The following is a 12,230-nucleotide window of genomic DNA, read 5'->3' as shown; positions in this document are numbered from 1 at the left end:
TGCCGTCACTGAGGTTACCCGTGGCCACACCAGAAGTCCTCCCGCTGAGATCTGTGGCCGCGGGTAACCTGAGTGACGTCATCACTGATAGCGCGACTCACTTCAGTCGCTGCGGGAAGCTCAGAGAGCGGTCGAGGTCTGTGACCGCTCTCTGTCAGCTTCCGATGTAGCAGAGCTGACAGCGTCGAGGGACCTCTGTGGATTACGTCGGACATGGAAGGGTATTTGGGGTCTTGAATAAAGTGGTGAAAGAGGGTGGGGTTTTTTTGTTATTTATTTCAAATAAAGGATTTTTTGGTGTATGTTTTCATTTTCTTAATCTTACAGGTTAATCATGGAAGGTATCTCGGGGAGACGCCTGCCATGATTAATCTAGGACTTAGTGGCAGCTATGGGCTGCTGCCATTAACTCCTTATTACCTCGATTGCCACCGCACCAGGGCAATTCGGGATGAGCCGGGTAGAGTCCCGGGACTGTCGCATCTAATGGATGCGGCTATTCCGGGCGGCTGCTGGCTGATATTGTTAGGGTGGTTGGCTCCCCATAACGTGGGGCTCCCCATCCTGACAATACTAGCCTTCAGCCGTGTGGCTTTACCCTGGCTGGTATTAAAATTGGGGGGAACCGCACGCCGTTTTTTTTTAATTATTTATTTATTTTACTGCACAGTATAGACCCGCCCACCGGCAGCTGTGATTGGTTGCAGTGAGACAGCAGTCACTCATCGTGGGGGCGTGTCTGACTGCAACCAATCATAGGCGCCGGTGGGCGGGTAAAGCAGGGAATATGAGATTGAATAATGAGCGGCCGGCTTTTTCAAAAGAGGAAAAGCCACCGGAGCAGTGTGAACGTCGTGCAGCGCTGCACTGGTGATCGGGGATCAGTGAGTATGAGATAGGGGGGAGACTGACTGACATGGACAGAGAGAGAGAGACCGACAGAGAGACCGACCGACCGACAGAGAGAGAATAGAGACCGAGAGGGAGAGACCGACTGATAGAGATAGAGATTGACCGACATTGTGAGACCTCACTCATTTCCAGTGTTTTGTGAAACATACGAGAAATGTATTTAGAAAAACGAATGTCACTAGGATGGTGTGAGTGCTGGTCTGTGTGACATCCGTTTATTTACCCGCTCCTATAGACTTGCATTGGAGAGACTCGCGCGAGAAACTCTCCAAAACGTAGCATGCTGCGATTTTTTTCTCAGTCCGATTTGAACTGAGAAAAAAATAGCAGATGGGAGCTGCCTCATTGTTTAACATGTGTCCGAGTGCAACGCGAGAAAATCGCAAGTGAGAAGCCGGCCTTAGACTAAGCTTTGGTTAGAAGGTGATGGTCACAGTGAGTCCGGCTCCTGCAGGGAAACTTGACAGGAAGTGTTCACTTTCCCTACAGCTCCCCCAGATGGGAAATGAAGTATTACACTGTTGCATTTCCAGATTTTAACTTTCGATATGAAATGTGGAAAATCCGCAGATAACAAAGGAATACGTGTTTATAGTGCACTTTCGCAGGGAAGTAGAACGTGTCAAAAAAGGACAAAAACTGAAAGAGATTAACACTTAACAAAATCTGACCCCCAAAAAGCACAAGTAACCTAAATTAGCTACTTGGTGCAAAACACTGGAAATATGTAGCATGAAAAACGCACCAAATGCAGCATTTCCATTGTTGGTGCGTTTTTCCTGCATTTTTTATCCCTTCCAGCCATTGACTTCATTAAGAAAAACGCACCAAAAATGCAGGCTTTTTTAAGTGCGTTTTTCCATCAGAAGGTGCAGATTTGATACAGCAAATTTCTGCAACGTGCTCACAAGTAATAACCCAAAAAGCGGTTTAGCATTCGATATTTAGCAACTGACTTGACTTTTCTTTTTGTAGCTCGGCCAAGGATACAGTGACCGGAGACCGTGTCGCCATAAAGAAATTACTCCGTCCATTCCAGTCCTTGGTACACGCTAAAAGAGCCTACCGAGAGCTGCGTCTGCTGAAGCACATGAACCATGAGAACGTAAGATCACATCACAGGAGGTTTCGATTTTTCCTCCTCGTCTTCCGAGACGTATACGGTACCTTTTTTTTAAAATCTTCAGCCGATAAGAGTTGTATCAGGGCCCATTTAGCTTTTTTGCGCTGTTGTTTTTCTTGGTTCCGTTTTTGGTGTCGGTATGACTTTCTGATCTCTTATTACATTATTTTTTTTTGTGACCAAAAACTTGCAATTCTGCCATTCCAATTTTTTTTCTTTATCTTTCGGCGCTCACCGTATGAGATACATATTGTGGCACATTATTGATTCAGACAGTTACGCACATGGTGATGCCAAATATGAAACTTTTTGCAATTTTCAATTTTATCCACATTCTAGGAAAGGGTGATGTACATTTTTATGTAAAAAACAATATGAAATGAAAAAAAAAATTAAATAATAATAATGATAATAAAAAAATATAAATAAATATAAATACAGTCTATATATGCAGTATATATATATATATATATATATATATATATATATTTATATATATATATATATATATATATGCAGTGAGTGAAACAAGTATTAAATATATCAACAATTTTCTAAGTAAATATATTTCTAAATCTGCTTAATTGTACATAACTTACTTAGTTAACCAGTGACCAGAATGTTACAACAATAGGGAATATATAAAACACACCAGTATTATATAGAACGGGTAAAATAAATAATAAACTCATCACCAATTTTCTAAGTAAATACATTTATAATGGTGCTATTGACATAAATTTCTCACCAGATGCCGGTAACAACCCATCCAATCCACACAGGCAAAGAAATCAAACCATAGATGTCCATAAATTTAGTGATGTGTAATAATGAGAAATGACACGGGGAAAAAGTGTTGAACAAATGAAGAAAGAGAAGTGCAAAAAGCGTTGGAAAGTCATGACACCAGCTGAAATCTATCAGTAATTAGAAAGCAATCCTGCTACTTAGTGGAAAATAATATCAGCTGGATGAACTGATGGCCGATAAAAAGGTGTCTCATTACCAAGGTGCCACACAAGAAACATCTCATGCTGGGTAAAACCAGTGAGCTGTCTCAAGACCTTTACAATCTTATTGTTGTAAAACATTGTGATGGCATTGGTTACAGAAGACCTTCTAACCTACTGCAGGTTTCATTGAGCAGTATTGGGGATATAATCTGGACGTGGAAAGAGCATCATTTCACCATAAACTAGTCACGATTAGACAGAGGAGTGAAAAAAATATGAGAAGAGTTGTCCAAGAGCCAAGGAGCACCTGTGGAGAGCAATAGAAAGACATAAAATCAGCAGGTACAATTGTTTCAAAGAAAGCTATATGTAACCCCCCCCCCCCCCCCCAAAAAAAAAAACCCACCAACATCATGAAATTTGGAGATGGGAACATCGGCTGTTTTTCAGGATAAACCACTGGCAAACTTCATATAATTGATGGAAGGATGAATGGAAAAATGTCCCCTGACATTCCTGATAAAAATCTACTGCATCTTCCAGGATGATGAAGATGACACAAAGGTGGACATTTCAGCAAGACAATGATCCCAAACACACAGCCGAGGAGACTCTCAACTGGTTTCAGAGAAAGAAAATAAATCTACTAGAATGGCCGAGCCGATCACCGGAGCTGAATCCAATAGAAAATGTCTGGAAGGAACTAAAGCTCAGAGTCAATAGAAGGAGCCGAGACCTGCAGGATGTGAGGAGTGTTTGTTTGGAAGAATGGGCCAAAACCCCACCTGAGCAATGCAGCCAACTAGTGTCTCCATACAGGAGGCGTCTGGAAATTTCATGATCAACAAAGGCTTTGTACCAAGTATTAAATACATTTCAGTAATGTGTTCAATACTTTTTCCTTGAGTCATTCTTGTTTATTACATATAATTTATGAACATCGATGGCTTCATTTCTTCGTCTGTGTGAATTGGATGGGTTGTTACAGACATCTGGTGAGGAATTGATATCAATAGCACCTTTAGAAATAGAGAGTTTGTTACGTGGTCTATACTTATTTCCCCTGCTTTGTGTGTGTGTGTGTATATATATATATATATTAGCTGTAGTACCCGGGCGTTGCACGGGATAGTAACTGTCTCTGTCCCAGTCTCTAGTCTCTGTCTGTCTGTCTGTCTTTATGTCTGTCTCTTTCCCTGTTGGTCTCTGTGTCTGTCTGTCTCTATCTCTGTGTCTGTCTGTCTCTCTCTATCTCTGTCTGTCTCTCTCTCTCTCTCTGTGTCTGACTCTTTCCCCGTCTGACTCTTTCCCCGTCTGACTCTTTTCCCGTCTGACTCTTTTCCTGTCTGACTCTTTCCAGGTCTGTCTCTTTGCAAGTCTGTCTCTTTGCAGGTCTGTCTCTTTCCCTGGTCTGTCTCTTTCCCTGGTCTGTCTCTTTCCCCGTCTGTCTCTTTTCCCGTCTGTCTCTTTTCCCGTCTGTCTCTTTAACTGTCTGTCTTTGTCTGTCTATCTCTGTCTCTTTCCTTGTCTGTCTCTTTCCCTGTCTGCCTCTGTCTCTTTTCCTGTGTGTCTTTCTGTCTGTCTCGTTCTGTCTGGCTGGCTTTTTTTTCCTATCTGTCTCTGTTTGTCTCTGTGTCTTTCCCTGTGTGTCTCTTTCTCTGTCTGTGTCTGTCTCTCCACTGACATCATATTACCTCACACATAAGCTTCTTATACTATGAATGTCCTTTGTTCCTATAGCAACCAATCATAGCTCTTATGACTAGCCTGTAGCTTGCATCTCCATTCAGTTTAATGGAGGCAGTTTTTTTGGAGAGTAACTGTAAAGCGCGGGGTTACATTTTCTTGTCAAAACATAGTCTATGACGTTCCCTGAGTTACATGAGGCGTCTGTGCAAAATTTTGTGATTCTAAATGCGACGGTGCGGATTGCTTTAGCTGTCATACATACATACACATACATACACTCAGCTTTATATATTACTATGAAACGGGAATAATCCTTCAAATGGAAAAATTCTGCATCCCTGCAGCCACCACTAGGGGGAGCTTAGGAGCTTACTGCATACACCATATACATTGAATTATTGAATTACTTATGCAATGAGCTCCCTCTAGTGGTGGCTATAGGGAAGCAGAATTTTTCCATTTCAATGATTATTCCTGTCTCATAAAGTGATGGTTTATCACTAGGATATGACATCAAGGTGAGGACCCCAATCAATCCTATGAATAAATGGGTCACGGCACTAACTTAACCACATCTTATACAAGATTTTTCCTTTGTAGAAAAAAGGGACTGAACCTCACCTCGAAGAACCTTATAAGTCACATTACAAAGTTTCTTAATTGTCTGAAAGGCTCTTTCTTCTTATAATGGAGGAAGCGATAGGTTCTCTTTAGGTTCCCATACATTCCTAACATTCAGGGCTTGTGATTGCAGCCAATTAAAATTTTAGCAGTTCTTTCTCCTTTGGTCATTATCCCCCGTCCATATCTGAGCGGTGATGTTATTACATATGCATTCCATTACCATTAGCGCTGCCGAATGTTTATAAAGTGATCGCGCCATCACTATCAGCGGAGAAATAAATTATATATTGGAAAATTGGCCAAAATGTTTTTTTGGTTTTTTTTTTAATGTTCCAACTTCCTAAAGGGACAGTCTAATGGGCCGGCAGAGCATTGCACATCATCAGGCCCTGCACTTTTTAATAACATTAGATAGATTCGTTTTGATATAATCTTTTTAATCAGTCTAACTGAAATGGTTGATAACAGAGAACAACAGATCACTCTAAAAAAAAAAAATCTAGAAGAGATAGAGTTTAGGTGTTGATTGATTTGCATTACCAGACTCAGTTCATTTATTTCATAAAACCTCTTTCTGCTTACAGGTTATATCCCTTCTCAATGTCTTCAGTCCTGACGAGTCGATGGAATCATTCCAGACTTTGTAAGTGGAGAACACAAAAGTAATCAGATTATTAGACTGCAGAGTCTAATTTTCCAATTTTGTGGTCATAATATATTTTTTTTATTTAAACCCCTAAATATATATTAAAAAAAATGATAAAATTCTTCTTGTTCGCAGCCACCACTAGAGGGAGCTCATCAGCTTACTGCATACAACACAATCTCTCCCTAGTGGCGGCTGCAGATAACCAGAATTTTAATATTTAACTCTATGTCCATGCAAGAGATTTGTGTCATGGTTCTGCTGTGCGGAGCATTTTGCATTTGGAATGCTTTTGTCATGGTTCTGCTGTGCGGGGCATTTTGCATTTGAAAATGCTCTGCTATGTGTCTTGTGCACTTGCTGACAGGTTGTCTTTCAGCAGTAGGGTTCACGCTGGTTTTGGGAGGTGCCTTCACAGATGCGCCTCGTTCCTGGTGATTGCTCTGTTTCTTTACTGGGCTTGCTCTGTCTGAACTTCGCCAGTCGTACTTCCTGTATGCTCCGTGTGCTCTTGGCTCCTGTCTGGTGTCAGTGTTCTGATCTTGGCTTCTGACCTTGGACCTCTTTCTGACCCATCTCTGTATCCTCCCTGAACTGTATACATTATCTCCCTGCTTCTGACCTTGCACCTCTTCCTGACCACATCTCTGTCTGCTCCCTGAACCTTATAGGTTACCTCCCGGCCTCTGACCTCGGACCTCTTCCTGACCACATCTCTGTCTGCTCCCTGAATCTTATACGTTACCTCCTGGATTATTATCACGGCTTGTGTGACTACCCTTCTATTCATGCTGCTCGTAGTGCTAGCATCATAATTTGGAGCTCTGTATAAAAAATAAATAAAAAAATTGCAGATTGATCTAATGTAATGCTAGGTATGGGGAAGTACCAAGTGAATTGTAAAGGGAAGGGAAACCATGTGTCTAGGGAAGGGGAAGATGGTGACCCCCTGACCAAACCTACCGCTGGTCCCTGAGGTCCCTCACCACCCCAGATAGGTTCTGCACCTATGCGCTGAGCTGGATACCTGACCCTAGGTTTCCCTAGTGCTGGAACTTAAATAGGGAGCAGATGGGATGAGCTCTCCAACAACCCCACTAAACACTATAGATGACACAAGTAGGACACACAGGGGGAAAATGCATGAACTACTTATCATTAGATGACACAGGTAGACGTTCAGCAGAGTTTTCATCAACGATACCACAGAGGAGTACAAGCCACCTGCTTGCAACCAAGGCTTGAATTAACTAAATAATTTCACTAGCACCAGTCCCGGGAAGTAAGGGGTATTTAAACACCAAGAAAACACTGATGATCAGCAGCTAGGGAAAAGGGGAGCTCCTGCTGGGTCCAAAAGGGGGAGAGATGTAAATCCAGCAGTAAAGCTACTTATAACAATGAATATTGACAGCAGGAACAATAGAAAGTCAAGGAGTATTTTGTGCAAACAAACGCTGTGACATTCTATTGCCAGAAACCACATGACTGTCTGTCACCCGTGACACCTAAAAATATGTTGTTACACAGTAAAAATTTCAAGCCTAAACTAATATCCAGAGAACTAAATTGGTTCTTCAGAGGGTGGTAAATCTTATCAGGAAAGGTTTGATAGACTCTTCTAGGTACAAGGGGGGTATTACGTAAATTCTAAAACTTGATATGTTGCATTTAACATGATGTTCTTTAATTTAGTTATGTGGTTATGCCATTCGTTCCTTTGGATCTGTCACGGGTAATGAAGATGCAGAAACTGAACCAAAGCATGGTGGTCTACCTTCTGTATCAGATCCTCCGAGGCCTCCAGGTGAGTGGAGACCATAGCAATGCATGGTGGGAAAAATAGTATGCAAATTAGCTCTCCTCCAAAAAGAAGATAGTGGTCTCTCTAGTGCCCCCTACTGGAGGTAGCCATCTTAGCGTTAGTTTGCATACTGTAAAGTAGTTATGCTTGGTTGTTCCAATATATTGTTGCAGGGGTGAGCTGGATGAATTAGTATGTTTCCCCTCCCCCCAGTTCGGTGGCCCATACAGATTTTTGGGGCCTAAATAGCAAACTGTATTGTGGGCAGCTGTCCAGGGGAACAAGGCTAACGGAATTTATCAATTACCAAAATGCAAAGTGATGATGATGAAAAGAGAGATCTGAATCCCATCAATATTCGGTCACCGCTCTTTACCTCCATAAGTTCCGCTCAGTCACTTACACACAGATTTTAAAGGAACTCGGCAGGAGGTTGTTCCAAATATCTTGTGTGTAATAAGCTTGTTCGAATCCTTCGGTCTCTTGATCCCAGACAGACAGGCTCTGCGGGGGCCGGATCAGGGTTCTGTGGGGAACAGATTCGTGCTCTGTGGGGGATGGATCAGGGCTCTGTGATGGCAGAGCAAGACTCTGCGAGGGCCAGAGCAGGGCTCTGTGGGAGCCGCATCAGGAGTCTGTGGGGACCGAATTGGGTCTTCGGAGACTTAATCAGGGCTCTATCGGGGCTGGATCAAGGCTCCGTGAGGGCCGGATCAAGGCTCTGAGAAAGCCGGATCAGGGATCTGAGAGGGCCGGATCAGGGATCTGAGAGGGCCGGATCAGGCTCTGTAGAGGCCAGTTCAGGGCTTTGAGAGGGCCGGATCAGGGATCTGAGGGTGCCGGATCAGGTTCTGCGAGGACTGAATCAGAGCTCTGTGGGGTTGGATCAGGGCTCTGTGGGGGCCAGACCAGGCTCTCTAAGGGCCAGATCAGGTTCTGTGGGGGCCAGATCAAGCTCTTCAGGGGTCGGATCAGGCTACTGTAGGGGCTGGATCAGGCCTCTGTGTGGGCTGGATCATCACCTTCAGGACTCTTCTTTCTTAATAACATTGGCTGGATGTTTGGGGCCGTTGTCCAGCTGCAGAATACATTTGGAGCCAATCAGACACCTCCCGGATATATCACATGATGGGTAAGTATCTGCCTGTATTTCACAACATTGAAGACACCATTAATCCTGACCAAATCCTAAACTCTATTTGTTGAAATGCAGCCCCAAACTTGCAGGATCCTCCACTGTACTCCACTGTTCAGATATTCCTCATTCTGGCTCCTCAATCTAGAGCACCTGCTATTTTTCTACTCCGTAGTGTTTATGGTTTCGTGCTTAGTTGAATGACCTGGCCTTGTTTCCATGTGGAATTTTAAGGACTTTTTGGCTGTCAAGTTTCCATGAAGACCACTTCTCCGCGCAGTAGATGGGAGCAGATGTTCCCACTTTTTGCTGCCAGTTCTGAATTGATGGTGTCGCGGGCGGGGAGGAGGGTGTCAGCACACTACGCTCACCCCTTCTGCTCGGGTCCGGCGGCCGCTGCTCAGTGGTGGCTCGAGCTGTAGGCCGGATCCCGGGGGTTTCTCGAGCAGCACTCCTCGCCCGTGAGTGAAAGGGATTGGTTGGGTGTGGGGATTGTTTATAGTCCGTGACGCCACCCACGGTTGTGGTGATTTCACCACCGCTGCTCAGTACGGGGGTCCCGGGGATGGTGATGCGGAGCAGCCAGGTGTTGTGTTGCCCCTCCGTGGGTAGTGGTCGGTGATCCCGGGGCCCGGTGACGGTTTGGGAGGTGCAGGGCCTGGTGGGCGCAGGGACGCGGGGGCAGCGCTGTGCCTTGCGGCACTGTGGTACTCACTCAGCCTGAGACGTTGACACAGTTTGTACGGTAAACCAAACGGCTGGTAAGACGGTCCCACGGACGGCTGCAATTGCTCTCCCAGTAGGTGACGGTGATGTCCCTCTTCCTTGCACCTTGTGTACTTGTTGGTTGCGATGGGTCCCTACCGGTAACCCGCTCCCCGGCTTCAAGCTGGGCCGGAGGAGCTCTACTCTTTGCCCGCAGGCGCTGGCCCTCAGAAACTGGTGCCCTGGCAGTGGCGGTGTCTCTGTTGTACAGGTTGGGCTGTTGCCTTCACTCGGGTCTTGGTTGTTGGGGGATCTACGTCCCCTTCACTGACGGATTCGGCAATTTACGGCGACTCCAAGCCTTGCCGGGGTCCGAGAGGCCCCTGCCCTGGTGCTGACTGTCCTTCGGAACACTGCTCCAGACCACCGGGCACACAGCCTACGGGGTCCTTCCAGGAACTTCCAAACGGTCCCCCTCCAGACAGTCACCGCCGTTGCTGACCTTGCTGACCTGTCCTGCACACAGCTGGACTACTTCAGGCTTTTCTCTCTCTCTCACCACTCTTGCTTTCCTCCTTTTCTACTTCTCTTTCCTTCACTTCCACTTAGTTGTTTACTCCTTGCTAGCCCTCAGCTAGACTTCACTCTTGCCCTGCCTGGGCTAATCTCTTCCCGGGCTCTAACTGCCTGGTTTCTCCCGCCTCCAGAGCTGTGATCTCCTTGGTGGGCGGAGCCAACCGCCTGGCCCACCCCCTGGTGTGAATCATCAGCCTCTGGAGGAAGGCAACAAGGATTTTTGGTTCAGCTTAGATGTGCCTACCTGGGATGTAGGGTGTGTTGGTGTGTGACCTGTGCCCCCTGGCTTGCCCAGGGCGACACAATGGCACTGCTGGACATCTTCCAATTTTGAAGAGAAGTAAGCGTCTGTTGCATCTGCTGCACTGACTTTCCTTGGCCAACCTCTGTTTCTACAGTCCTCACATTGCCCATTTCTTGGTTCATCTTCATAAAAGCTTGAACGGCAAATAATAATACCCCAGTCTTCTTTTAAATCTTTGCCTGGGAGACACCTTACTGATGCAGTATAACTACCTTGTGTCTTGTTGCTGTGCTCACTCTTGTTGCGGTGTATGATCTGTCACATGGAACTGTCTTCCACAACCTCACCTTCATTGCAGAGTTTGTTTGTTCCTCACCCACTTTTAAGACTCCTACACAGCTGTTTCTGTTTCAGTTAATGTAGGTGTTTCACCATAAATATCAAAATGATGATCATTGTCATCTGTTTGGTATAATTGGCCACTAATACACTGGACTATAATCCTACAAAATTCCTGTGTATGTTCTAGTGTACCTAAAAGAACTGATGAAGACAAAGGGCAGTGACCATTTTTTCCACACCTGCCTAAAACGTTTACACAGCACTATATATAAAATTTACAGTACAGACCAAAAGTCTGGACACACCTCCTCATTCAAAGAGTTTTCTTTATTTTCCTGACTCTAAAAATTATAGATTCACATTGAAGGCATCAAAACTATGAATTAACACATGTGGAATGAAATACTTAAAAAAGTGTGAAACAACTGAAAATATGTCTTATATTCTAGGTTCTTCAAAGTAGCCACCTTTTGCTTTGATTACTGCTTTGCACACTCTTGGCATTCTCTTGATGAGCTTCAAGAGATAGTCACCGGAAATGGTCTTCCAACAGTCTTGAAGGAGTTCCCAGAGATGCTTAGCACTTGTTGGCCCTTTTGCCTTCACTCTGCGGTCCAGCTCACCCCAAACCAGCTCACCCCAAACCATCTCGATTGGGTTCAGGTCTGGTGACTGTGGAGGCCAGGTCATCTGGCGTAGCATCCCATCACTCTCCTTCTTAGTCAAATAGCCCGTACACAGCCTGGAGGTGTGTTTGGGGTCATTGTCCTGTTGAAAAATAAATTATGGTCCAACTAAATGCAAACCGGATGGAATAGCACGCCGCTGCAAGATGCTGTGGTAGCCATGCTGGTTCTGTATGCCTTCAATTTTGAATAAATCCCCAACAGTGTCACCAGTAAAGCCCCCCCACACCATCACACCTCCTCCTCCATGCTTCACGGTGGGAACCAGCCATGTAGAGTTCATCCATTCACCTTTTCTACAAAGACACGGTGGTTAGATCCAAAAATCTCAAATTTGGACTCATCAGACCAAAGCACAGATTTCCACTGGTCTAATGTCCATTCCTTGTGTTCTTTAGCCCAAACAAGTCTCTTCTGCTTGTTGCCTGTCCTTAGCAGTGGTTTCCTAGCAGCTATTTTACCAGGAAGGCTGCTGCACAAAGTCTCCTCTTAACAGTTGTTCTAGAGATGAGAAGGTGTGTCCAAACTTTTGGTCTGTACTGTATGTATGCACTATATATGTCTGCGTGTATGTAAGAGCATCCCAAGTGTCACCATCAAATACTGTACTCCCTTAGCACAGTGAACATGAAGAATTACTATGTCCACTGAGTTCATGTACTGAGCGGTCATCCACCTCCCTCGGTATTGATTAATGACCTTCAGTCCGTGGTATATGGGGTCAATGACTGTATATGGGAAGTGATGTAGGGGAGGGGATTGAGTAATTTGGCCAAAACAGTCTTTATTTT

General features: G+C 44.8%; 1 protein-coding gene across 2 annotated transcripts in view; it reads left to right on the top strand.

Moving 5' to 3' along the window:
• LOC142249648 (mitogen-activated protein kinase 12-like) overlaps positions 1–12,230 on the top strand; it is a 149,276-nt gene that overhangs the window by 118,127 nt on the left and 18,919 nt on the right. For both annotated transcript variants that reach the window (XM_075321427.1, XM_075321428.1), the window contains exons 2-4: positions 1,888–2,017; positions 5,886–5,944; positions 7,643–7,754. In XM_075321427.1, coding sequence (XP_075177542.1) covers positions 1,888–2,017; positions 5,886–5,944; positions 7,643–7,754 — 301 coding nt within the window. The remainder of the gene's footprint in view (positions 1–1,887; positions 2,018–5,885; positions 5,945–7,642; positions 7,755–12,230) is intronic.

The sequence above is a fragment of the Anomaloglossus baeobatrachus genome, chromosome 8 (assembly GCF_048569485.1).
Source record: "Anomaloglossus baeobatrachus isolate aAnoBae1 chromosome 8, aAnoBae1.hap1, whole genome shotgun sequence".
Lineage (NCBI taxonomy): Eukaryota > Metazoa > Chordata > Amphibia > Anura > Aromobatidae > Anomaloglossus > Anomaloglossus baeobatrachus.
This window is presented reverse-complemented; position numbering and strand designations above follow the sequence as displayed.